The 27,941-nt window shown below is 41.8% G+C and overlaps 1 protein-coding gene and 1 long non-coding RNA gene across 4 annotated transcripts in view; one reads left to right on the forward strand and one right to left on the reverse strand.

Annotated features, from left to right (window-relative positions):
- LOC149864613 (uncharacterized) overlaps window positions 1-27,941 on the forward strand; it is a 51,833-nt gene that overhangs the window by 12,052 nt on the left and 11,840 nt on the right. The window contains exon 1 of one of the 3 annotated variants that reach the window (XR_016442194.1): window positions 23,542-23,652. The exons of the other annotated variants lie outside the window; for them this stretch is intronic. This is a non-coding gene — a long non-coding RNA (uncharacterized LOC149864613). Of the gene's footprint in view, window positions 1-23,541; window positions 23,653-27,941 lie in introns of those variants that run through there. 3 annotated transcript variants of the gene reach the window in all.
- Window positions 39-27,523, reverse strand: BFSP2 (beaded filament structural protein 2). The gene is made up of 7 exons (XM_090046369.1): window positions 26,959-27,523; window positions 11,391-11,473; window positions 8,365-8,521; window positions 5,907-6,068; window positions 3,645-3,776; window positions 2,918-3,138; window positions 39-235 (listed from the first exon to the last, which is right to left on the reverse strand). The coding sequence occupies exons 1-7, from the start codon at window positions 27,409-27,411 to the stop codon at window positions 232-234; spliced, it is 1,212 nt and encodes a 403-aa protein (XP_089902495.1). The 5' UTR covers window positions 27,412-27,523; the 3' UTR covers window positions 39-231.

A 27,941-nucleotide genomic window follows, 5' to 3' on the forward strand; every position in this document is an offset into this window, starting at 1 on the left:
TTCTTTCTTTTTATTTTAATTTTAACAACATGGGCAAATTGATAGGTGTAAGCAAAGCAATCACGTGAGGAGTTTCTAAGAAAGTTGTTCAAGCTACAACCTACTTAGATTGTTGAATCAAACTGAATAAAGCAGGCTGCTTTGGAATTTTTTTTTAACTTTCCACGAACATTTTTTGTCAATGACTGTTTGAACACCAATGTTGTCTTCTGTGCACAAGGAACATCAAAATCAGCTGAAAATTAAAAAATATATATATTATTTGTCCTGTATTGCAAATTGGTTTAAAAACAACATTTCAGACCAAATTCTACTTTCATTCTCACTGGTGTAGTTCCATGGACTTCAATGGGCTTTAACCATAACTGAGAACAGATTTAGCCTTCTGTATTTATCTCATAATGAGTTTTAAATCAGGGTGTGTGCAATATTCAGTTGTTGTTGGTTCATAGACCTTGTGATTAAATGGTTCTCAACTCCTAGATGATTTTTTAGCTATGAGTTTTATTCCAGCTCACTGAGAATGTTTTGATCGTTATTAAGATGCTCTGGTATTAGCTATAACTTAATTCTTAAAATGTCTTGATATTGAAGCAAAATAGTTTGCAGAATGCAGGTTTGAAGATTTTAACCATGAAGAGTGCACACATGCATTTAGCGAAGAGGGCTCAGAATCAAGACTCATATTCAATGCCATCCACATTTTAGGGAAAATTCTTTCTGCATTTAAACATTGTGAATCAGGCCATTTCCTCCAGCTTTCCTCCCTCATTTCCTGCTACGTATGTGAAATTCATCCTAGTGCAAATCTGGAGTGACACTTCAGAAGTGTACAGGCCTTGTGGCCCTGAATTTTAACCAGGAGTGTTTTAGTTACACTACTAGCCAGTAATAAGCTTTCAGCTTAAAAGAATAAAAGAAAGATATTGCACTGGGGAAATGAGGGCAGGAGGGAGTGGGATTTTTTCTAGTTAAAAGATTGTATACATCTTTCAGTGGTTTATCCTAGATGAGCCGTTGGCTCTATCATGCTGAATTCTGTATCACTGCACCCAGGGGGAAAGTGCTGCAATAACCATCTACAGCTCGCAGCTTCCTTGGGATAGCTGCAAGTCTGTTAGTTTTGGATACAAATGTAATTTACATAAGGTTACAAAAATGTGAATATCACTGCTTAAACATGTGATGTGTGTCCATCCCATAAGTTATGTAGTAGGTCAGAATGATCCTGGTGAGTTATAGAATGGCAAATTTGCTCTAGGCTCTTTCAAACAGAAGTGGTGGGACTGTACATTTGTATAGTCTTATCTCATAGCTCTGCTGGATGCTTGTAATTCTAGTGTAACTTATGCTGGTGAACTTTCACCTAATTTCTTTTCTTATGTGAAAAGAAAAAACATACTCTAACTGAGTTAGAGCACATTACTGTGGTAGGTTGTGTGCCTGCTCCACTTTTTTATGCCAATGAGAGGACAGTTACATGGGTGCAATTATGTTATATATCCAGTTCTGTGTGAGGTTAATAGTTCTGTGCAATTACTGATAGCAGAAACCCTGGTTAGTGCGCAGAGGCAACTTAAATATCTCTCTCAAAACCTTCGCACAAAACTTAGAGGGATCAGGGACAGAAATTTTATTTCAAACTCCTAGCTTGTCTGCCTTGTACTTTCATCAAGATTTTTAGGTGGTATACGTGCTTTGTCTTTTTACTATCCAATGTCCCAGTTGTGCTGAAGCCAGAGTTTTGCAATTGATTCTGATGTGTGCAGGATCAAGACCCAACTTTTAGCAGCAGGATGTTTTTCATTAAGCAAAACAAAAACGCACAAAACTTTTTGATTTGGAATATGAATGGGAGAATATTGGTTTCTCAGAGGCTGTGTAGACTAGAGAGCTTAAAAATATAAATGAGTTTTACATGTTATCTATTTATTTAGAAAACTATTTTTCTCTATAAAAAGACATGGCTACCAGGTCAAATTCTGTTCTTTGGGCCCCAGTTTAACAAAGCACCTATACACGCATTCAATTTAAAGTATGTTTAGATCCACTTTTGTTCTCCAAAAATGCTTGTGTGCTTTTGCTGTGCCTAAGTGCCTTTGCTGAACTGGGACATCTGTTACAAATCAGATGAGGGCAAATATGTAGTATTTTCTTTTGAATCAAAATTTTCCTTTACTCTTTCCATCTGGGATAAAATATGCTGTGTTACTTGATAAATCTGAAAAATTTAAATAAAGAAACAAAGATATTTATTTTGCTGAATTCCCGAACGGAGCTAAAATGTTAATCATGAAGGTCCTGATCCAAGAAAGCACTTGAGAACATGCTTTACTTTTTAAACATCTGAATAATCCTGGGATTACTTGGGTGTTCAAGTGCTTTGCTGTGTCATGGATTAATTTGTGTTGCTTCCTTTTCTACAGAGAGGATGAAAGCTTCTGGAGGAGCAAAGTCTAAGGACGTGGGCTGTAGAAAGGGAGGGAAAGGGGCTTAGGGATGGGAATGAGACTATACTGACTATAAAACAGCTGTGTCATTACTTGGTATTTTAGGAATGTATTTCCCAAGATACTAAGTAATGACACAGCTGTTTTGTAGCCATTAAGATAGCCTGGAGGTTGTGGGGGCTTTTTCATTTTAAGTCTCAACTCTGGAAAAAGAAGGCTCATGGATCCACTGGGCCCATGGCTGTTCTTCTTTTGTGGCTGGCTCTCTCACTGCTGGCAACCCCTCACCTCCCATGATTATACTCTAGGAACATCTGTGGAGCTGTACTTCAGGCATACACCCCTGTGTAGTGTCTCCTAATCCACCCACCTGACCATCTAACAAAGTGGGACAATGCCACTTCTCAGTTGTGCACAATGTTGTCTCTGTTCGTGACACATTCATTATTTAAAAAAAAAAAAAATACCTGCTGGCTTCTCCATCCAGAAGGCAGTGGTATGTAGCAATGTCCTTTTCCAGCTGTAGCTTGTGGGACAGCAGATTTTCACGATCCCTCTGCTGCTGCTCAGTTTCTGCTTTGATTTCTCCCATTTCTGCCTCCAGCTTGTTAATGACAGAGCCTAGGTTCTGTAGTTCAATGTCATGCCAGTGTTTAGCGTCATATAAGGAGTTCTCCAGACCTCTTTTCTGTAAGGACAATAAATGAAAGGCTCCTTACTCTGAAAGATTTTGTGATAGTGTTTTTAATTAGGCTGGTGTCCGTAACTTACTGGAAATCTGTATCTACTCTAATCATTTGCATTTAAATATATACTGAGGGTTCCTTTAATGAGATGCGTATCTTGAAATCTGTGCATCATAGTGGTATGTACTGCTGAACCACTATCTGAAGCTCTTGTGTGTATACAAGGCAGTTGAAATAAAGGCGTAACATCTTCCTACTCTAGAATAGTAGGTATGTAATCATTTCAGTGAGACTTACAAATATTCAATAAAATGTTGAGGGATAAAATTTCATGACTTGATTTTTGCTCTGATTACTCACACCTCCAGATTCTTAAGTGGGAGTGGGGGATATGCAGCATCTTGACTTGATAGGCTTAGTCTCACTTACCAAGATGGACCTGAAAATGCATCGTGAATTCACTGCAGACACCCCAGTGAGTACACGCTCATTTTTTGTAGCAACCTACCAAAGTTCTTAAAGATTCAGTCTCTGCTTGCAGACTTTGTATTTTGCAGGCTGTATCATGGAATTCTGTTCTCAGGGATTCTACCAGTTCCTCCTCTTGTGTTCGTACAGTAGGTGTTGTTTCTGTGTCCTGCTGAAAGACAATAACAGTTGTCAGTCACAACAAGCTGTAATTATAATTCATATTCCTTGCATCCCAAAATGAAAGGGCTTTGCAACTCTGATTTTAAGTTTGCTGCCAAGAAGTTAAATGATGTATGTTAACAATAGCATATTTATTTTTCTAAGGACATACTGTAAAAATAGTGCTGGTAAGTAAGTGACTGCATTCACACAAACAGTGTTTGTACAAATATATTAAAAATTACCAGCAGAGAGAAGAAAAAATGCAGTTGTGTTCTTCCCCCTATCTTTATAGTGGAACAACTTTTTAAATTAAGGAGTTTTTTTAATCCTTCATTCCATTTTTATATTTGAAGTCTCATCTGTCCTGCTTTTTCAGGGAAATTCTATGAAAGAAGAACTTGTTAAGATATAAACCTGACTGAGAAGGAGGTATGATTATTCAGTTTGTGGTTATTTTAAATACCTGTTTAACTCAAACTCCTTAGAAACGGAAGTAAGAAAAGGCCCTTAGTAAAGAAGCAGGAGTGTTTAATCTTCATTTAAGAGGCTGACTGCTCTAAATTAATATTTCTGGGTCCTCAAGTGAGCACAAGCTTTGATTAGTCCTAGTGTTTCCAAAGAAAAATCAAGAAGGAAAAAAAACCTCTGGAGAAAAAACAAAATATTAAGTACTCGCTGTACCTCACAAAACTGAAAAAGAGGTCAGCTCCTTTCTCTCCCCTCTCCCTTCCCCCAAATACCCCATCCCTTCTTCAAGTCACCTTTATTAAAAAAGGTGACGTGTAAAGTATGAGTGCCAAGCATATCCTCCCTATCTGTGCAACCGAACCAGAAGTTGAGGCGTGCCTTGGGACATACCCTGCTAGAGAATCCTGGGCCCTGGTGGACATGGCAGTTGGCAGCTGATACAGCCCTGGTCTCCCTCTAACTGCTTTCCTTGCTGCCACTGCTGCTGGCCCTCAGCCTCCAGCCCCCAGAGAGTGGAATTAGTCTGCTTTCACCCCGAAGAAAAAGGTTAATGTATGGGCTGCATTAGGATTTCATACTAGATCTCATGTTCTTTAAAATATTCATTAATAATCTAAAATGGTGGGCTAGCTGTGGAACAACCAGCTGTGCAGGTGACAAAAGGTTATTTAGATCAGTCAGGTCCAGAGATCACTGTAAAGAAACAATCAAGATAAATGAGCAGTGTGACAGCAAATGAAGTTCACTGTTGATAAATGCAAAGCAATGCACATTTCAGGGAATAATTTACACTGCTTATTTGCTTTATAAGGTCATAATTTAACTGCATCAGCTCAGGAAATTGATTTGAGCATCAATGTGGACAAGTCGATGAGGATCTCAGCCCAATGGTCCAGAATGTTATGGGTATTTAGGCACCTAAAGATGCTCATACGGAATCCTTTTAAACAGCTAACAGCATGTTTAAGTGTCTTGGTACCCATAGAAATCTGGCCCTGTGTGCTGCTTTTGTCAAAAAAGCAAACAAGAAGTTAGGATACTTAAGGAATGGGATGGGGGGAAAAAGGAGACAAACAGACACAAAAAATCAATAGTGCAGTTTCATCTAGAACTGTGCCCTGCTGTTCATACTACTTCTGACAGAATGCAGTAACATTAGCAATGCTGCAGAAAAGAGAAATTAAAAGTTTTAGGGGCACTGGAAAACTTGTATGAAGGGAAAGAGGAAGAATGAGTTGGCTGTTCAAAATTGATAGGAATACTTTTTCTTTGCATAATTAAGTTTTGCACCTGACTACAACAGGATGTCATTAAGGCCAGAAACAGCAAGACTCAGCCAAGGACTAGACATTGATAGAGTTAACACCTAGACCTATATTAGCTAATGCTAATTAATTTTTGGCTAAGTATTACATCTCATACTTCAGGGTTAAACCAATCTCTGACTAAAGCATAGTCTGGTAAAAAAATGATGCATTCTAGAAATAGATTCCAGTGATTTGTTTGCTTTCTGCACAGGGTGGCTGTGATAGGCAAGGCAGAAGGGCAGTGTTAAGTAAAGCCAGGTAAATCAAACCAAAAAAAGATAAGTTTCCTCTGTATAGAACTAGAACTTTTTTCCAGTAGATCTTACAGTTAGAGATGGGTACAGGGAAGTGTCACCACTTACCTTGGTATAGAGCAAGGCACCAGTCTCAGCACGATTTCTCTCAATATCCTTCTCCCAGTGAATTCTGATTTTTTCCAGTATGTCATCCAGGCCAGTTCCAATGGGAACATCTAGCTCCTCCAAATGAGATCCAGCAAGCTGTTTATATAATACTTTTACATCCTGAAAAAAATGCACATAAGGAAAAGGAATGATGGCCAAGGAAAGCTCAGTCTGTGTAGCACTTTTGGTGCATCTAAGGGCATGAGTATACAAATAAGATTTTGTGATAGAGAGGAAGGTGAGGCTTTACAGCACATCAGCTGCTCCATGGTAACTGTCATAGGGTATGTGCAAAAGATGATAGATCAGTTGGACACCTTGGTTTAAGGAGCACAAGAACAAATGAGATTTGCGCATGTATATGTGAATTATCAGCATCACTATGGCCTTTTTACACTACTAGAACAGCATAAGGGAACCTGTGAATTAGGTTTGTAAACCATCCTGCAAATGTTAGTGGTAAAAATAGATGCGGACAATACAAGTAAAAAATATGCTCATACAGAAATGGACCACGATTGAAACTTCTTTGTCAACGTACCCCTGAGCTGCATCCAGGTGAGCAGGGGTGTGCACTTGTAGCAGCATGAATTTGTGCCACTACTTTGTATCACACCGCACGCACCTACATGTGCCCTTTTGTTGTGGGACACATTGTCCCACTGTGGGAAAACTGCCTGTTCCCAGCTTCTCCTGGCTTCTGCCCAGGTTCCATGTGCTGGGGAGGACTAGCTGGGGCACAGGCTGCCTCAGTGTGGGGGCTTCAAAGTGCCCAGAGATGTGGGAGCTGGGAGGCCCTGCATTGAGGCATGCAGGGGCAGGGGAGCAGCCAGTCCAGGTCTACCTGCTCCCCTGTCTTGAGGCACACTGTACCCCAGCCAGCTGTCTCCACAGCGTATGGAGACAGGGGAGCAGGCAGCCCTAGCTTGCAGTATGTTTGTCCTGGTGTGTGCTATTTTCATGTGCTTTGCGCTGTTTTTTTGGAGGGGGAGGGCATAGTGGAACTGGGAAATCCTGGTAGCAAACTTTTTGAATCTTGTTGAGCAGTCTCTTGTGATGTCATTGCCATATGAAGAGTAAGTCTCTTTGTGGGCTGGTAGACTACTGCCTTGCGTATTGGCTACACAGGCAAATAAGGGAGCATATATCACACTCTTACACCTTAGCACAGGTTACTCATGTTTCTGGTCTGTGTGCAAAAGTATAACAGCTGCTTCAGAGCTGCTGTTCTCATTGTGTATGTGTAGAGCATAGGCGGGGGAGGCTGTGAATGGGCAGTCTTGGCATGCCAACATAGGGCTCAGCATGCTAACTGGTTCAGCTTAGCTGGTGTGGGAGCTGTAATCAGTAACTTTGTCTGGGGCTGGTCTGTTTTACCAGCATAAAAAGAAAGCAAGGACTCTATGTTGAGGTACAGTTCATTCTTTGTTCTGTTCCTGGAGCAGTATAACTATATGCTGCCCCTTACAGAGGACTTCTAACTCTGCAGTCTGATGCCCTGTCATTATTTGACAGGGTGTTAGATTGCAGTGCTTATTTGAGGTCAGACCCTGAACCCCTTGAGGGTGAGTAATCCTCTCTAATGCAAGGTATCCTGGTGAAGACAATGAATGAGAAAGTAAAGGCTGCAAAACTGAGCCCTTGGGAACTCTTATTGCCTCTGGATTGCCTCAGTGAGTTGTTGAATCTTAATTTCTTTTTTTGAGCAGTAATTGAGTGGTTTGCTAACTACATCGCAAACTTTGCAAACCAGTCCAGTTAATATCGAGTGTCATTTCAGAAATTTGATGGCTTTATTGGGCCATGGGGTCAGATTTCTCACTCAGTGGAGCTGTTGTTAATTTACAGTAGCGTGCATGTAAAGAGAATCAGGCCCCAAAGTACTGGGGACTTACACTTCTAAGGGAAAGTCCAGCGCCATGAATTTATGTAGGGTAGGAGTTGGCAACCTATGGCCTACAAGCCGAATTTAGCCCACAGAACCACTGGATCCAGCCTGAGACTTTGGGCTTTGGCATATTTGATGGTGTGGGACATTGGCTGCAGAGATGGCTGGGTCCTAGAACCTGCTCATCCACCTGCCTCTTACCTAAGGTGAGTTATTTGAGCCTGCAGCCAGGAAAGGTTGCCTACTCCTGACCCAATGTGAGTGCAATGTCAAATAAAGTGTAGCTATTTTGCATATGTTATATTTATCAGGTATAAAAAATATTGAATATTTTGTATTGGTGTTTTTGATAATTATTTGAAAGAAGAGTGGTTCAGGCTAACAAAGGAAGGGAGGGGGACAATTTACAGATTGATATTATGATCTATATTTGACAGGTGTAATTAACTCCTCTTCAGACAGATGTGTCACACTGGCCTAGCTAAGCAGACACACATTAGCTATGCATTGCCCACAATCTTGACTTACTTCTTCATGAGTCTTTGACAGCAAAGCTAGTTCTTCTTTCATGCTTTCTATCTGACTCTCCAGATCCATTTTAGTTAAATTAGCATCATCAATCACTTTATATAAGGAATTTATTTCATCTTCCACTGCCTTTCTAAATGGTTGCTCATTTTCATATCTGTAGAGAAAAACTTTATAAGCACAGCTGGGCACAGGAAAAAACCCCTGCATTTCACAAATAATACCATTCTGTTAAGTACTGATATGTACCAGATTGACAGGCAAAGAAGATGGAACTTACATCTACCATTTATTAATATACTGCAATGCCATTTTCAGCTCAATCCTCATTGCCCTTCTTTATTAGAAGGAAAGTTACAATGCAAATTAAGTCTTCAGGACAGCATTGTACAGTTAATAATGTTTTGGAAAGGGAGTCAGAAAATTTATTTTCTTTTTCTGGATTTAAGGTATACACATCATGTGATCTTTACCATTGTGTATTTCCATCATCCGTGCAGTGGATATAATCATGCTCACCCATTTCTGTGAAGAGCTTTGAGATCACAGGATGTTAAATAGATTCTGAGCTTCAAACAGTACTGTTGTTATATAAAACTAAACACATTGTGTGGCGAGTGTGACTTGTGTTCCTGAAGATATAATCTATTCTTGCAGTTTATATACTTAGTTGCACTGAAGTGAATTGGAAGGTGCTATTGATTTTAGTTGGACAAGGATTCTGAATTACAATACTTTGTAACCAACTTGAGCCTCATAAAGGCAGAGTGCTGTTCATTTTTCTTTTAAAAACATCATGGCATAGAATTTTCCTAAGAGCACTGTTAATAAGATCATTACTTTTGTAACAAAACTGTAAATTGAAGTTAGGTGGCAACTGCTCATTTCACTGACCCTGTGTTTGAACAATTGTTTTGTCAACTAAAATGACTGTTTAACCAAAATGCAACTACTTTTCCCCTACTAGCTCAGTGGCAACACTTGTCGGCCTGACTGTAGTTCCTTTTCATTTTAATCTTTCAAATCTAAATGGCAGCCTGGGGTGCTGCAGCACTGGGCCTAGCCAATTTGGGCAGCTGACTCCTCTGGTATAGGTGTCAAGGGAGGCAGCTTCATAAATAATTTCTGCATTCCTCTCCTGGAGAGCCACCATCTTTGCCTGGAAATCAACAGTTTGGAAAGAGGCAAGAGGCAGATGATACCAGCATGAACTAAACTTTTTTGTATACACTGCACTGATTCAGTGAAACAAACGCAAAGTATTGCCTTTGTTTGGAGAAGTCAGTTGACTTTTTAAATAACTGCTTAGGTCATAAGCCTGACAGACTATATTTGGAAGAACAAAATGATGTAGCAGTTAAACTTTGGTTTTATGACATAAATGCTAAAGACAAAACCATGAACCTACTTAAAGCATTTTTTTGAATGAGAAATGGATTTTGGGAAAAAGGAAAACCCTGGAAAGAAAGATTAGGTACTGTGAAATATACCTGGAAAGTTTGATTATTATTTTTTTTAACAAACCCTTTCTAACTATATATTAGCTGTTTCGTAATTAGAAATAGTTCTATTATGAATAAAATTTAGAATAATGAAGCCTAACATGCAGTTGTAACAAGTGCAGTTTAAAGGAACTCTTTCAGCTAAAAAAATCACACACTGAAAATCTACAACTATCATTATCTATAGTACTAGCAGTAGCCTGGATTTTGAAATTTGCTAGAATTATAGAAGTACAGTTTGTCACTATACTGGGGTGGGCAATTATTTTGGCAAGCTATGGAGGGCTGTACACAATCTTTGGGAAAATGTCATTTTGACCAATTATAGATAAACAAATCATATACTAAAAATTAAACATTTATTATAAACACATTTTATTTTATTTAAAAAAATATTTTTTGTCCTGGAATGTTTAAGTGGTATATATAGAGGCAATTGCATAATAGCTCAAAATAAAGTCTTACTCCTGTATATTGTATGGAGGAGGGGGGGAGGGTATGCAGAATATGGGGATGTTGGTGTGAGATGAGGGAGGGGTTTGAGGGGTTCTACAAGGGGGTGGGGTGGGCAGGTGGGAGTGGCTGGAACCCACATGCTGGGGGTGCAGCTTCACCCCCACTTGTGCAGAGTAGTAGATGCCCAGCTATGTCCACATGGCTGCTGTCCTTCCCCATGCTACCTGCTGCCCAGAGTGGTGCAGCAGGGGCAAGAGGAAGAACTGTTGGAGGTGGGAGGAGCTGAGCAGTACCCAGGTGGCTGCAGCTGCATCGGGAGCAGCCTTGCTGGTACACTCTGCATGCTGGTCAGGGCCCAGGCAGGTGGGAGCATGGTGTGGGCTGCCCTGGCAGGAGTGGACAAAGCTTGGCCCCATGTGGAGCACCATGGGCTAGATACAATCAATTGGTGGGCACCCACCCATAGGCCAGATCCAGTCAGTTGGCAGGCTGGATTTTGCCCACCCCTGATTTATACTGTTCTTTTACTTTTCATTTCTCCAGCCACATGTAAGGAAAATCAAGGCAATCAAGCTTTTTTTTCATACATAAATTTTACTTTCAGGTTCTTGGTGGAACATTTCCTATATTTCAGATGCTGCAGGCTTTTTTCTTCTTCTTTTTTTTTAAGTTCCGTCTTGTGTTTATAAAAGCAACATTTAATCAGTACCGTCTCTAGCAGGAGACCTAGGTTTATATATCAAATGAGCCTCATAGTATTTTGCCAGTAATTTTTTTTTTTCCTCCTTTTACTTCTGGGGTGATTTTAAAATTCCATCATCAAAATAATGTTACATTGCTTTCACATATCACCTGTCATTACAATAATTCATTACTACAATTAATTTGTTTAGCTACAGGACAGCCCTATGAAGTAAGATTGCAGAATCTCCAAGTGCAAAACTGAGTCAAATCTGTAAATACCAAACACACACCATCTCTGATATAAATCATTCAGTATTCACATTCAATATTGTAAGTGTATATTCATTCAAAAAGTTAACCAAGTTGTTGCCTGGAGAAGGCTACCTGTCTTTAAAATCTTCAGCACAGGCTTGAACATTCTCCGTCTGCAACATAAGACGAGCATTTTCAAGGACTGCATCGCCCACCTGGAATAACGAGACAACAAAGCTCAAGCAATTAAGTACATTAGCCAGGTACATTAACCATGATATCTTAAATAGATAAATGATTTGTGATTCTGTAATCAATTTCAGTTTTGGTGTAGGGCTGTCCAAATTGTTCATTCCAGATAATTTATTCAGGGTATTTAGTACATCTGCTCATAAATAATCCACAAACAGGCTGCAATTTTTTCTGAAATCCTATTATACCCAATTGTTCCTTGAGTACTTGTGAAAACAAATTTGAGTTTATAATTTGTTTGCAGGTGGGTTGCCAGGGGTGAACTCTAGCACTTTGTACAGGTTCTGTGCCTGACTGCACTCCCAAAGGACCTCCACAGCCCAGTGGGTGGGACCTGGCACAGCAGGGTCAGGGGAGGGAAGCTCCTTGCTGCCCTTGCAAGTCCTGCATTGCCCTGGTAAGGCATCTCCTGCCCACCTTGGAGCAGCGAGGGGTACAACCCTGCACTGCTGCTGCCAAGCAGGCAGGGGACATGTTACCAGGGCTGCACAGAGCTGACGGCAGCAAGGAGCTTCCCTACCCAACCCTGCTCTCTGCCCTGCCATGCTGGCTCCCACCCACTGGGCTGTGGATGCTCTGGGGGAGGTCAGCAGGGTGGGGAGCCTGAGCCCACAGTGGACAGCCTGCTCGTACCCCATGCACAGATCTAGGGGGCACAGGTCCCCCATGCCCCAGGCTCACAAGAGCGCACACAGTGACGGGGAGCCAGCCCTGCCCCCCAGCCCCTTGGATGAACCATCCACAACCCTGCTCTGCTCCCTGCTCAGGCCCTGCAGTTATGCAAGGCCCCATGTCCCAGTCCCCATTTACTGTGCAGCTTGGCAAAAGTTCCAGCTCCAGCTCTACCCTGCCCAACTCTCTTCCTATGGGAGCCTCCCTCTGGGGGTCTCAGTCTCTGCCACCCCACACCCTTGCCTGCAGGAGCTGCTCTCCAGGCTTCCTGGTGGCTATGTGCATGTCCCCTGTCTGACTGGCTTTCTCCTGCTGCACCCAGCCCCTTGCTGGCTGGAACTCATGATCGGGGGCAGCAGGGCCCTACGAGGAGAGGCTACAGGACCTGAACCTGTTCAACCTCCATAAGAGAAGGCTGAGGGGGGGAATCTAGTGGCCTGTTACAAACTAGTCGGAGGGGACCAGGAGGCACTGGGGGAGTCCCTGTTTCCCCAAGCACTACCAGGAGTGACTAGAAATAACGGTCACAAGCTGGCAGAGGGTAAATTCAGATTGGACATCAGGAGGCACTACTTCACTGTCAGGGCAGCTAGGATCTGGAACCAACTTCCAAGAGAAGTGGTGCTGGCTCCTACCCTGGGGGTCTTTAAGACGAGCCTTGACAAATCACCTTGCTGGGGTCATTTGACCCCAGTACTCTTTCCTATCACAGGTGGTCAGACTTGATGATCTGCTCAGGTCCCTTCTGACCCTAGTAACTATGAAACTCTGCCAGTCAGTAGAGAGCTCTTTGCAAGGAGCAAAACCTGCATGTTTCTCTGCTAAAAAGAAAAATCCACATTTTTCTCAGGCAAAAGGGAAAATCCACCTTTTTTCTCCTGTTTTTTCATGGGAAATGGAAAATCTGATCTCTGGTAATTAGTAAGTTAGCCACCCAAAGTCAATCTCTCTATATTAGGAGAAATGGTTTGGGACAGCTTTATCTCAGGTACCATGCATTGACTTTTTTTTTTTTTTTTTAAAACTATATGCAAGTGCTCCCAGTTTTATTCAAACACTTAGACTACCTGTTTTGTCTGGCCTGCTGTGGAGAACTAGGGATGGTTTTTACCAAAACTCTAATGTATACACTTCTGAGTTTTTGTACTGTTCAAAATCTTGAATCCATATCCAGTTTAATGTGAAAACAATACTTAGTTTATAATGGAACAAGCCAACTCCATATTTGAACTCTCCCAGATTCGGGGGTATTCAGTTTTAAACTGAAAATAAATGGAACTATGCAGTTTGACTACATCCCTAATAGGAATAGGTATGGATCCTAATGTTTGGAGGCATCAAACTCCCACAATGGCAATTGAGGTAAGCATGTCTCTTTCAACATCTCTGAAAATTGAATCTGTACTGTTTAAAAAAAAACCAAAAAAACAAACTAGATTGTGGGGCCAGAAAGAAAGAAATGCATGCAGATATCTGTGGAGGAACACACAATTCTAGAAAATGATCTCTCAATAACATTTAAGTGAGCTGTTATAGCCCTTTTAGAAGCTAAAAAAATGAAGTAAGGCTTCCATCTAGTGGCCCTGTTATTTGATTTCATTCTTCTAATAATCAGCAGTTGCATATAAAGATTCAGCATTACTGGAAAATTATTTTCTTTGCAACTGGTCATCACTTTTCTGCTACGTTTCAGTGATGCAGCAATTTAGGAAATATCCTTCTTAATGTTTATTTAAACACAGACAAGGCTCATGAGAGAGCAAGTTGTATCTTGTAGACATTGCTTTCTCTGTAAAGTCAGAATGATGCTTTTCCACCCGACAAGAGTGCTGTGAAGCTTAATTTATTGGTGCTTGCAGATGTTTTAAGATGCTAATGTGGAAGGTGTTATCAAAGTAAAAACAGTATTACTAGCAATAGTCCCTTTGAATTCCAAAACCTATGGCTGTACTCCAGTTTATTATGTGCATACAAATACCCTTTCAACAGAGATATTTCAGTACTTGAATGAATACCAAACACTTGATGACAAAACAAGTCAACACAGTATAGATATTCATCAGTAGAAACATGTATTAAATGTAGTTTTAATTCCTTTGCTACTAGTCATAGATGCATCTGATTTGCTATACTGAATCAGATGCTTATTCACCTAGTACCTTGTTTCTGACAGCAACCTATACCCATTTCTTCATGGACAGGTGTGCTTTTCTTCTCTGAACCATGCACTGTGCAATACTGGTACCTGGAGAAAGAATTCTTTTCCTAAGTTCTAGTTTACAAATTGGCTTAAAGCATAAAGCACGAGATTTAATCTCCTCAAAATGTTTGCTGTTACAAATTATGATAGCTATGTATAGCCTTATAATCTCTATAAAAGTCTAATCCTTTCTTGGATCTTGTGTTGTTCTTGGGCACGTTAGCATCAGAAAGTTTCACACCACGTGAAAACACATTTCCCTCTCTGATCTGAATTTTTCATGCTTCGATATCATTGAATGACCCCTATGTATTTTTTTTTTTTTTAAAAGAACAGATGTTTATAACCTACGTTCTCTGAACCATTTAACATTTTAATATATATGTTATCCTAGTCCCTCTTATTGTGGTGTGTGACAGGGGTGCCACTTTCGGAGTCTCTCCGGACACACGGCTCCACCCCCCTGCAATGGGCCGCTTGCCTGCCTACTCTCTCCTGCCATGCCTTGGTCTTATTTATAAACAATGGATAATTGGAATTAGCGGGAAGCTGCCCATTTGTGTGCGCCCTGATGACGGGGGGCACTGTCTGCGGCTCCTTTTCCTCCCCTGCACTGCAGCCCGAGCCTGGCCAATGGTGCTGGTGTAATCTATTCTGGGCCATGTTATTATGCCATGGCCCATTGTCTGCCTTCGGAGCCTCTTGCCACCCTTTCTCCCTCTCGGGGCTCCTCATCGCCCTTCCTCACTCTGAGCTCCTCACTACCCCCCTAGCTCTGGGGCTCCTCACTGGTGCCCCTTTCCGGCACCTCTGGGCTTACCACACAACCTGCGCCCCTTTACCGGCACCTCTGGGCTGGTCATGCACCTGGCAACGCCCCCCGCTTGGCCCTGTCTTGCGCCTCTCGTGCTCCTGCGTCCCCTCAGGGCCTATGCCACGCCTCCCGTGCTGCGTTGCACCTCTCACGCTCGGGGCTCAGGTGGCCCGTAGCCGTGCCTGGCCCCCTGACCCTTCCTCCAGGTTATGCACCCTACTGCCCTTGCAGGCTGGGGTCCTGACCCCACACACCGAGCGCTTCTCCGGTGCTCTCCCGCCATGCCCACTGTGGCACCAAACGCCATGCCACCCTGACACTGCTCGCTGTGCCCCTAATGGACACCAGGAACCCCCAAACTACTGGGGAGCCCCATGAGGCCTCCTCACTCCCCTACAGCCTCGCCCAGTCCTCCGGTATAACTATAACTAAACCATGAGCCAAATGGCTATAACACAAACACAGGAAGCCTCCTGGCTTGTGACCCAAAGTCCGCACTCACTCAGCTTTTCACCAGACCCCATCTCATCATGTGGCCAGTCAGGGTAGCCAGGCTGGAACCCTGGACTCCGTCTGATCAGCTCTCCCACCAAGCTCCTGCTCCTGCAGCTGCCAGGAGGGAACTGCCTCTGGCCTCAGCCTTCTCTGTTTATAAAGGCCAGGCCCTGCCCCCTGGTGGTCAGCTGACCCACTCTGTTACCATGGTAACTCTCACCTGCTGCCCTGTTGAGTGGCAGCTGAACCCATTCACTACCATTCAGTAGCAGGCACCCTAGTGCCCTGCTACATGGTGCCACAATTCTCTGTGGCCACAGGGGACAGGCACAATGGCTTTAAACTGTAGGAAGGGAAATTTAGTTTGGATTATAGGAAGAACTTTTTCACTGTGAGGGTGGTTAAACAATGGAAACCTACCCAGCTAGGCTGTAGAATCTCCACCCTTGAAAGTTTTAAGAACAGGTCAGGCAGACACATACGTTCGGTTTTTCCCAGACCTCTTTTATGGTCCCCTGTCCTCCATCCAGGCAAGTTTTTTAAAATGCAAGCGAATGTCCGGGTTTTTGCTCTGCCACTGCTTTTCCCTGCCACTTCCAGCTTGGCTGCTTGAGGCTGGGCGTATCAGGGGAAGGTGACTGGCTGTTGGGGGATCACGTGCTCTGTGCACGTGGCCCTGGCAGCCACTGGCGGGTGAGAGACACAGAGAAAGTGTGCATGCAAGCTTCATGGGCACCAGGGCTGGGAGTCGGGAGTGAGGGACACGGGCAGGGGTGGGGGGTAGGGAGCTGTGGGTTGGGAGTGAGATTCAGCAGCAACCATCTTGCCTTAAGCAGAGGTTGAATTAGGTCAGGGGTTAACAACTTTTTCAGGCTGAGGGCCAGTTTGATACTCACCCCATGTTACCAAGGGGCAGCGCCAGGCATTTTTCCCTGTGCAGCCTCTGGGGAAAGTGGTGGTGGCTGGCTCCTAGCACCTGTCTGCCATGCCCCTGCCTGCCTCTGACTTCAACTAAGTCAATCTTGCTGCTGAAGTCCCACATCTGTGGGTCAGATCAAATGGCTCTGTGGGTCAAATCTGGCTTACAGGCTGTAGGTTGCTGACCCTTGAATTAGATGACCTGAGGTCCCTTCCAACCCTATGTTTCTACAATTCTATGCTTGGCCAGCTTAACAAAAATAGTAGTAATACCAAATTAAGGAGAAATTTAGAGGAGAGAGTTGGGGGGTTTTTGCCCTTCCCACCCCCTCCTTCTCCAAAATAGTTCTAAATGTTGTGATTTATTGAAGAGTCCGTCTTTTATTTTCTCCATGCTTTATACTCCTATATGAATAGATATGGAGAGCTGGTACCTTCCACTGTCATGAGACTGACTTCAAATGAAGGGAAACTCTAGCGGTTTCCAAATCATACACTGAAGTCACATCCTTGATGACATTTGCCTAGATACCCTTTTTATACCATTTCTCTTATTCTGTATTTTATGATTTGAATGGTGTTGTTTGCTTTATGATAGATAAAATACATGTTGGTGTCTTGCGTACACAGACACACATTCCTAATTGAATAGTCATGGAACTGAACTAACCTCTCATCCATATAAACTCACTAAAATTATTTCACACATTCTCATTTCTCCAGGTGCTATTTCTCTGTGAGAAGGAATTATCATTATAAATAACCCTCTTTTTTTGCAAAAGAGATGCATTTAATTAGATGTTTAAATCTCTCTTCCACTCTCCATAAGCAAATTGTGAACTGGGATGAATGGACAGGATAGAATGAGGTGAATTTATATTTCAGTCACATAAATCCACCTCAGCAGTATTTTCTCATTTCACTCAATTCCTGTAGAAATCCTCCCATTTTTCTCTGCCCCAATTAGCATGTGCACACCTGCTCTAGTAAAAAGCAGCTGCACTAACTGATAATATATTGGATGGTAATTTCAAGCCATCTATATCTCTGTCATTAATCTGTCTCTGTTATAGCTGTGTAACAAAGGTGAGAAAAAGTTTTGTCTGTAAAGAATGCTCTATTCTAAAGCACTCCTTGGTTCATCCATTATCACTTAATGCATTTTGCTCTTAATTTATCTGAGGGAAGTGATGGTGCTCCTTTTAGACTTCATCACTGAGGGGAAAGTTATTCAAAGAGGCAAGTCATGTACCTTGCCCTAAAATGATCAAATTTGGACTTCTTTGTATCTTTGGTGATGAAACATTTTCATGGTCCAGAGATGCTTTGTTTATGCCTGCTACGTGGTTCTCCATGAATTCTGTTAATGTGGCTTTCTTTGCTAAGTGAAAATAACTTCCATCTGTGAATTGTCAAGCTATCTAAATGTCTCCTGATCTCATAAAAGGTTTGAGAAATTAGTATACAGAACTGTAAGCTGAGATGGAGTCACAGAAAACTGGTAGTGGATATAATTCCCTCCCGTCCCTTCCTCCCTTCTCTCCTTCCTACTCCTCCCCCTTATAATGAATTGTCCCATTATAATTGGGATGCTTCAAGAACATGGATCTCTTTCACTAGTTCCTCACCCAACAAAAATAATCTTGACAGAAGAAGGCATGTGCACTGTACTGCAAAACAACTATGAAATATTTAAGTAATGTAGAGGCCTGATTTTGCAATCCTTCAGCAAGTAAAACCACCCCCTGACTTTATTTCATAAGAGATATGACTCCTTGTTTTTGATTATCTGTATGGCTGTAACTGCTTTTCTAAAATGGTTATTCAGGGAGTTATTTTTTTCCGATCTTTTTCTTCCTCTGAATAAAAATGTTAAGTTGTTTTCTGGTGGCTGTTCCATGTAACTGTTTCCCAGCACAGTTGACATCAATTTTTCTTCTTTCCCTGCTGGATAATAAGTCTCTGAAATAATCTCTCTTTCTTACTGCATGCATGGTAGTAAATCCAGGGCAGATATATGAACCTCTGGTCAAATTTTTCTCAAATAATAGTAAACCATCTTTTATTACCCTGGTTTAAACTGTCCACTATTGAAGATCAGCAAGATCCGTAAGCTAGTGTATAGATTTGGAATCTTGATTAATGATTTTCCTCAGTTCAGTTGCTACTTCATTACAGCTGAACTAATAAGGGATTGCTGTGCTTTTGACACATCCAACAGCATGCTCTTCTCAGTTCTATTTCAGGTTCAAAGATCTTTACCAAATTTTAATTTTCTCTCTCTTGTGCATTTCTCTCCTGTCATCCTGGTTGCTTCAGAAATAGATTTCCTTGCCTTGAGGGCAGCAGCTTATTATTGGGGGGCTGGAAAAAATATTCTACTTTGGACATCACTCTCCCAGTTAAATGCTTTTTGGGGGCCTTTTCTGTTCAGGCATAGGCTACTTCTAAATGAAAACACCTATCCAAAATGTGGCTGGTCTGGAATTTCGAAATGTATGTTTGGGGGGTGGGGAGGGGGTTCATTCCCATTCAGAAACTTCGTCTGTGTTTTAATTTTTCATAATATGTTCACCATGTAGTCTTTGAGAGACTCCCTCTACCTCCCCCCCACCCCCCAATAAAACAAAACAAAGCTAAACAAAAAATTCTTGACTTCATTTCATACAAACAGAACAAAGAGGCCTTTGGAAGAAGGGAGGGTAGAAAGGCACCTTATAAACTAACTGAATGAGAGATGCATAAGTCTTTCAATTGTTAGGGATATCTCTTAGGTCACAGAATCTGTTGCTTCTGCTACATTCATTTTCTTCTGATTTATATATAAAAATGTATCCTCAAATTTATGCACTTCACATAAAAAGATTTCAAAGAAGGTACAGTATTTCAAACTAGTGAAATTGTAGCCCTTCATTGACAACTTAAATCATTTACTATTCATCCATGCCATTTCTCTTTAAAATTACTCCTCTCTCTCAGTTTCCTTTTACTATAACTACTTGAATAGAAGTTGAGTCCATTGCCCCTCTTCCCCCAGTCATTCCCCAATCAACATGGGGCGGGGAGAAGCCCCTCATTTTACCTTTGCATACAAGGAAATCTCACTAAATAGATCATCTATCATTAAACTGCTGCCAAAAACAACATGTGGTCAGTAATGGAAACAAACTATAAAGTTGATTAAATGTAGCTAACACTGAGCATGACTATAAAACACATGACCCATTTGGGGCAAAAATACTGATAGAAACCTACCAAAAGTTTATATAACCTATCTGAATAAGATATATGGTTAGTGTCCATTGTGCTTAGTCCCCTTCAGTGCTCTTTTTCAGTCATGCTGAGCCACTACATTGACTACATTTCAAGTTACACCTTTCTTTCCCATTTCCAATTATTCTTGTTTTTAAACCAGCCTTAAATGTCTTGCAAATATCACTGAGGAAAGCCCTAGACAGTTTACCCAGAATCCCTCTGTTGCCCCCTCTTTCATCCTGTTGCATATGAATATTGTGGACCCCTCCTACATGAGGTGGAGCTGGATGAGGTTGCCCTGCACCTCATCTGCATATAAATTTTTGGAGGGTCCCAGGACTCATGAAAAGAACACCTGGTTCCAGTCATGAGTGGGGCGCTTATTAGCACACAGATCCTTTGTGTGGGATATCTGGAGTACATACACATACTGAGTAGTGTTGAGCAATAGGGTCAGCATGACTTTAAACATCGTTGTCTCTGATGGGGCGCAGCCCAGTGTACTATATGTTAAATCGTGACCCTTTTGGCTTTGGACTAAGGTCATGCATAGTCTGTACTATATATAAAGTAGGTACAGAAGTGTTATTTAAAAGCGTGTTTATGGAGTACCATTGCTAAAACTTGTAGCAGTTTCAAAAGAGTTAAATTGTAGCAATTTTAGATGAGATAAGTCTATAGGTAACTGTAATAATTTCTCTATATGCAAGTTACAACATGTATGTTTATTTCCATGTCAGTGTTTTCAAATTTGATTCTCATTTCTATGTGCTCAGGGAGAGCAGGGTCTGACAGTGAGGAAGGGTCTCTGGGGAAAGAAATGTGTGGGAGTGGAGGGGGCAGAGAACGAGGGGGCTATCTGACTCACCACATTTATTCTTCCTGTTGTAGCAGTGGGAGCAGGACAAATTCCAGGTAAGCCTCCAATAATTAGATTTTATCCGTGGAAAAGTATAACAAATGTATACATTTTCCATGTATAGAGTCTAATTACAGGGGGTCACCTTATAATCAAGGTCATATTATTTTGACGTAAACAGTACTTTTTCTACTTGGCCTTGTAACAGAAGCATGAAGCTGAGTTTGCTACCACAGTCATTTCCATAGTGATCAGTTTGCTTTTCTCTTTTTAAAGATCGGTTTCTATAGAAAGGGTAGGCAGACGTGCCAGTCCAAGCATATCTACGCTATCAAAAGACTGTGCTGGGGAGTGCCAATATGAAACATAGTGGCTAGGGATAGACATTAGTCATAAACCAGTTTAAGTGATCAGAAACTGGTTTAAACCTGTAACAGAACAGATGTTCAGGGCACATATACCATTTTGAAAATGGCTGAAACCAGTCTGAGATAAACCTGGTTGAATGTAGTATCAGACTTAACTGATTTGGCTCAAACAGGTTTATGCAATGTCTGTCCCAGACCTTTTACTGTTCTAAGCTAAACCAGGCACCCCCAGCATCCTGGCATGCTCTCTGGGCTGGGTGGAGCTCTCTGTTCCATAGGAGGGCTGGCCCCTCCCCTCTGCTTCCTGGCTGGAGCTTGGCAGAGACTTTCAGGCACAGTAGGGTCTGCTGGTTTCCCTGTGCTCCTCCCACCCCCACCATTTACTGCTTAAGCAGAGATCCCTTCCTCCTCTCTCCCGCAGCATGGACTGTAGCCAGCATGCAGTATGCTAGCTAATGCTGTATAAGGCAGATAGAACAGTGTCTGCTTAGGGCTTTTTGGAGCTAATAAACAGCTTAGCTGGTAATGTCCCTGCATTCCTTTCTTTAGAAAAATATGTTTAAGAAGAGCTTGTAATGAGCAAGTCTTTGTTTTCTGATGGGGTGTTAAGTGCCAGGAGGCTCCTTAATCCCAGTGTCCTGCTGGGGCCTGGCCATGCCCCCCATCAGCTCAGCCCTGTACAAGAGAGGGAGGGCTGCTCTACTGCCCCATAGCTTCTAGCCTGAGCCACTGCAGGCATGTGCCTGCATTTCTGGGATATCTGTCTGATTACAAAACTGATTTAGCTTAGCCAGGTTAGACTAACCTGAAAAGATTGAATCAATTCAGGCTTATACTTTTTGAATGTCTGTCCCTAGGCAGTATGCCTTATCCACATGCATGACACCCTGAAAAGCTGTAGCCACTGCAGTACAGCACTTGGTTCATGCCCATCATCACACGTGAGATGGAGCTTGTGGACACGGCCATCACTGTGCTGAGAGCAGCTCTGTTGCATCCTTTCAAATATATCATGCTTCACGAAATCCTCTCTAGTCCAGTCTTTCGACACTTCAGATATGTGTTTAATGTCAAAGTGAGTAGGTTAATTATTTTTGGCCTGCAGAAGTTTCTGTTTTTGCAGGTTTGTTCTAATATTTAATTGTGCTTCAAAACAGTCGCATGCCATGTTAGACAGACTTCTGTGTAATACGTCAGAAAATGCATGAAAAATTATGCTCAATAACCAAGTATGCCACAAGTATATTTAGAATATGCTTATTTCTTTTTTTTCAGTGACCAAGTAATGAAGAGGCTTGTACACCTAACTGAACATCTTTATTTTCCTATGATATTTGCATAATTAATTAATTCGGTGCTTTTTTATTTTTTTGTACCAAAAGATCAAATCATCAAGTACTATCTTGTTACTGCCACATTTGCTTAAAAAAACACAAAAAGGCATGAAAAAGCACAAAATCCATTAGAGGAATAATTGTAAAATTAGTAGGTCCATTTGCACTCAAATGTTGCATTTCCTACAAATAAATCATAACATGAAGATTCCACCATCCTACTTTTCCTTCAGTTTTAGCACTAGATCTGTGTTGGTTCTGTGTACATGACTTGCAACTTTAAAAACAGATTTTAAGCTGAAAAGTAGAAGACCCCTAGAGGGAAAAAAAAAATTTTAAATTCCCATCTTTGTACCTATTGCCTTTTATGGCAGCGAGGTGGATTCCTGAGTGTCTGATCTTTTTCAGCATTCCACGAATTCTCATTAGCTTCACTAGGAGCTCTCAGAATCGTGTGTTCATAAGGCTAGGGCTCAAAGCAATTAACTAACATAAAACAATATAAAAAGAAATATTATGGAAAAAAATCAGTAGATAATTTTACCACTCCACTGTTATCTTGGATTTTGCACATCAGCATATGCTGTTTTTAGTAAAAATGACATCCATTGCATCACGTAGTACGTACATGTCTTAAAAATACCATTGTGTAAGAGTGACATAGCCATGATGGTCCAGAAATTATTCAAGAGGCAAGGAGTTCTTAGAGTGATATCTTTTGTTGGATCAACTATGTAGTTGAGATAAAGTTAGACAAGCTTTCAAATGCAAGACATTCTTCCTTGCACTTCGAAGCACTTTATTAAAAATTCATCCCCTCCAATGTTTTCATAGGAAAAATTGTACATCTGACAGCTGCCTGCCCAAGTTAAAATATAAAATTGTCATAGTAAATAGACAGTTTCCCTTCAGGCTTTAAAAGAACTGCACATTTTAAGAAAGATAAGGTTATAGTGAATGCTAGTAAAACAAATTGAATTGTGCTGCTTTTGAGATCCCCCCTGCCCCGAAGAGTACCTTGTCCTGTCCCAGGGGGAAGTCTCTCCACCCACTGGGACTTGCTTATTCTATCACCAGCTGTTTCAGAAGCATGTGGAAGAAGCAGCAAATTTTGTTGTTGTTTCTCCTTCTAGCACCAGAGGTTTCTCTAAGGACTTCAGTGTCATGAGCAAGAGAAACCTATTTCTCTTCCTCCTCACACTCCCCAGGCCATGTGGTGAGAAGCAGGTAAGCATAGCAAAATATCTTCATTGTCTCAAGTTTGGCTCATGTTGGCCAACATACACACATTCATGCATGTTTTATGGATTCTAAGTGGCTTTACTTTCTGCACCCCTGGGTTTTCTGACTTTGTTGCTATTACTCATATAGTTAGTGGTCTCCAAAGACCAGTCTGTTTTCTTGTTGTCTGAAGTAGCCCCAGGTCCTCTCCTAGCTACACAATGCTGCTCTCTTATCTCTAGAAGGCTTTCTCTGGTAGGGCCTTCTTACACAGTAATGTTGGGTGGCTCCTGGAGTGCTTAACCCATGGATTGTGCACATTAACACTTTTTAAAATAGTTTTAAGCACTCGTTATACAGCTCAAAATTATGCCATTCCAGGGCAGGATTATATCTGATCTGCACTGCTCGGATCCTGTTCTATTAATGTGTGGCCGCTCCCCACAGATGTGTGCTGCCCAAGTTGAAATTCTTCCAGTATCCCAGGGTATCTCACATCCACACCTGTAGAGCAGGTATAAAAGCCTGTCTTAGCTCACCAGTCCTCTAGTGGCAACTCACAGCTACAGCTCCTAGCCCTGTCCCTGCTCACCAGGCCTCTGGTGGCAAGTCACAGTTGTGCAGGTGGGGGACAGTCAGAGAAGGTTTCTAGACTGAGGGCGTGACTGCTGCAAATTCCAGACTAGCACTAACACCGATCAACATTTGTGCAGCTCACAGCATAAAGTGTAACAAGGCCCTTACCCATAGCTACTTAAGTTTCCAGGTCTTCTTACCTTGTCATGGCTAGTTCAGTTGGTAGCAGAACTAGGGATTGGCCTCCTGGTGTGAGAGGAGAAGCCAGCTGTATTCAGGGAAGGTTTCTATTGGGCAGCTGGAAGAGGCTCTGCTAAGAGTCCTCAGCACTGACTTACTAAACTTGGGACTGTCCTGGCCAAGTCTCGGCACTTGGCAGTCAGGGGAACCATGAGGAAGATCAGAAGTAACACTCCAAGAGGAGAGGAATTATGCTGGTGAAGTCAATATTAGGACATAAGGGCCACATTCTTAAAGGTATTCAGGAGCCTAATTTCTGTTGAAGTCAAGGGAATTGGGTACCTAAATGCCTTTCAGAACTCAGGCTCTAAGTAACTTGAGCAACTCCATACAGGAGGCCAACTGACTGGCCCTGTGTCATCCACAAAGGCATCTATTCTTCATGATGATGATTTGATTACTGGCCTAACACCACGAACGGTTTCACTTCACAAAGGCCTATCCACAGAACTAGCAAATGAGCTGAGTTGTACAGAAGCCAGTGACCTAGATGACTCAAACCATTTCCCAGTGCCCATCCAGTAAGTCTCCTCAAACATTTATTTTATTGAAAACAAAATGAAAATGTTTTTTTTAAAAAGGAAGGAGCCGTTTCCCTTTTGGGCATCTGTGCCAATGCTGAGATCTTGGGTTTCGGTTCTCCTCTCCTCTCCTCCAATGTAGCCCTATTTTATAAGTCTCTGTGGGGCAGCAGAAGGATTCATATTAGATGTCATCCCCATTACTTGTCTCCTTGACACCTGAGCTAATGAAGCAAGACCATCAATCAATAACAGCCATTAGAAGACCTGGCTGAAGCAAGCCCACTGCTTATGAAAGCTTATGCTGTGCATCTCCGATTTAGTTAATCTATAAGGTGCATAAGCAAATCTGTCCTGCTTTCTGCCTGACTTCAGGCTAACATTGCTAGCTACTTCTCTACATTCATTAAGCCAGTGTTTTATACAGGCATGTGTAGCTATCCAGTTTATGTGGGTAAATGTGAGATTTTGTGTGCCAGTGTTCAGGCAAAAAAATCAGCCACTGAAAATTTGGCCTACACAACCCTCTAATTTCTCAGGTGCATTGCTTTACATTTTGGTGAAAAGAAAAATGACTCTTCAAATATTTGTTTATTCTTTCAGGCTTTTCCATTATGGAAGAGCAGTTTTACCATATGTACTGGTGTCTGGTACTCATTCCCAAAGAAAACTGACACTTCTCTATACAGCTCCCAATTGTTCTCTGATTCTGAATATACTAGATTCTGAAGACTCAGCACTCATTCCTCAATATTTTTACAAAAACAGATAAGTATAACTATTGCTATTGTATTACCCAGGTAAACTAAAGCACAAAAAGCGGCATGATTTATTGAAGCGGTCATAAATGAGTTGCACGGCTGGAAACCGATCAAACTCCTGGCTTCTGGTTGTGGGGGGACTGGGGAGGGAGCATTTCAACCAGATGACCAGGATATGATGCCTTGTTCTTGTTTCTCTCAACTCTCATTTTGCTTTCCTCTAATCTGGTTAAAGGACTGATTCTCTGAAGGGAGAGGATATAATCTCACAGCTAAAGGAGAGAACTAGGAATTAGAATGTTTAGGTATATTGGCTTTTGCCACAAATTCATTGTTTTACTTCAAGGAGTTTATTTAATCTTTCTGTGCTTCCCTCTGACCAGCCACCTCTCTCATAGGCATGCTGAGAGATTTAGTGAACAAATTCTTAGAAATTGCTTTGAGGTCATCAGCTGGGAGGGACCACTGCCCAGGTGAAATGATAATATTAAAATTCTTTCTATTTTTACTGCAATCTTTCATTAGCCCAACAAAATATATAATTTGCAAGTCTTTATATTAAATTTTCATATGTATTAATTATTTGTTCACTAGACAGACATGGACACTGCCTTTACAGTCCTGTGCTAAAATATTTTCCTGTACAAAAGTCTTATAGAGGCAGCCTTTCTTGCATATAAAAGGTTGTGCACATGTGGCAGGATGGAAGCATGAGAGAGGGAAGCTCTTGGTTGTGACTAATTATTATTTTTGAATAAGTAGAGCTTTTGAAAATATGATTAAGCAAATAAGAAAATAAAAGTTAAATCTAAATTGCTAATTACAAAGCAACAAGCCTGTAATGATATCGTGTTGGTGGTTAAAGTCACTCAGTCTTAGGAGTTTTCTTTTAATAATTTTGTGCTCCTCACTTTAATAACAGCAGCTACAAGAAAACAACCAATTTTAATCAGGACAGACTATAGGGCCTTAGGGTACATTTCAGTCACCCTAGTGTAAAGAATGCCTGAGGCAATTCTCCTCCTTAATAGGCATTTTCCACAACACACTGTGAAATGATAATGCTAATTATTATGAAGATAGATTTTTAAATCCTCCATCTAGGGCTCCGTGCCTGGGAATCAGGCTGTATTTATCATCAGCATCAATAATCGCTGCTAGGGATTTGCTAATGATCTATTAACCTTTTTCACTGTCAAAGATCTTGTACTCACTTGATGGTAGATGGTTTCCCAGTTCTCTCTCAGTGCTCCCCAGCTGCTGACACTGGAGGACTTCTTGTCCAGGTAGATTCTGATGTGCTCCTCCAGCTCTTGGTTGACCTGTTCTAGAGCTCTCACTTTATCTATGTACTCTACCAAGCGCCCATTCAGGCTTTCATAAGACAGGCCCCTTGCTTTTTCCAGACCCTGGGCTAAAGGCACTGTTGAACTGGAGCTACGCAAGCCCTGTAGGAAGACACTGCTGATGCCCAGGGCTCTACGGGACACACGGGTCCCGAGACTGCTCACTCCTCCAGTGGGGGCAGAACCCACATAGACACCTCGGGGTCTGGAGAGAACTCCTCCACCCCCAACGCTTACCCTGCGGCTGCTGGCTCCAATGCTTTCTGTTGTGGAGGAGGGCTGCTGCCCCAAGAATGAAGACTTACGCCTTGGCAAGGGCATGATGCAGCTGGGTCCACTGAACTGCACAAATTGACTTTCCCTTGTCGCTCCTCTGCTATACCCACACTAGTAGGAGTTGCCGACCCAAGTGGGTTTTTGGTTTTGTGTTGTTGTTTGCTTTGTCGTACGTCCTTCTGGAACGTTAGCTTTGTTCTTTCACTGACCAACGCAGACGTATTTGTCACATTGTTTGGGGGATTTTCACAGGCTCAGCATTTCATTTCAGGAGAAATCTCTGCTTCTGCTGCAGCTGCAAGTATGGCATATAAAAAGTACAATGCTATTTACAGTAACAGTACAACAGAAATTCCCTACCCTGTATATGTAAAAAATAATACAGGAGTTTTCTAGACTGACAGCCAAAATTCTTAGCTTTAAATACATAAAACATGCCCTGTACAAATGCACAGGACTAGATCCCTGAACTATTTTAAGTACATATTTTTCATAAAATGTCTTATTTTATGCCAAGTAGTATACTGCTCAAAGTGAGCATGGGTGTCAATGTCTGGTTCCCAGCATGCATCCGT

The sequence above is a fragment of the Crocodylus siamensis genome, chromosome 5, assembly GCF_052110815.1.
Source record: "Crocodylus siamensis isolate JL-2025a chromosome 5, ASM5211081v1, whole genome shotgun sequence".
Classification (NCBI taxonomy): Eukaryota; Metazoa; Chordata; order Crocodylia; family Crocodylidae; genus Crocodylus; species Crocodylus siamensis.

Coding starts and splice junctions, on each gene's coding strand:
- BFSP2 (XM_090046369.1), bottom strand. CDS start 27,411: ATGCCCTTGCCAAGGCGTAAGTCTTCATTCTTGGGGCAGCAGCCCTCC. Junction 8,522..11,390: donor GCTGAAGATTTTAAAGACAG/GTAGCCTTCTCC, acceptor TTTTCTCTACAG/ATATGAAAATGAGCAACCAT. Junction 3,139..3,644: donor CTGAATCTTTAAGAACTTTG/GTAGGTTGCTAC, acceptor TTGTCCTTACAG/AAAAGAGGTCTGGAGAACTC.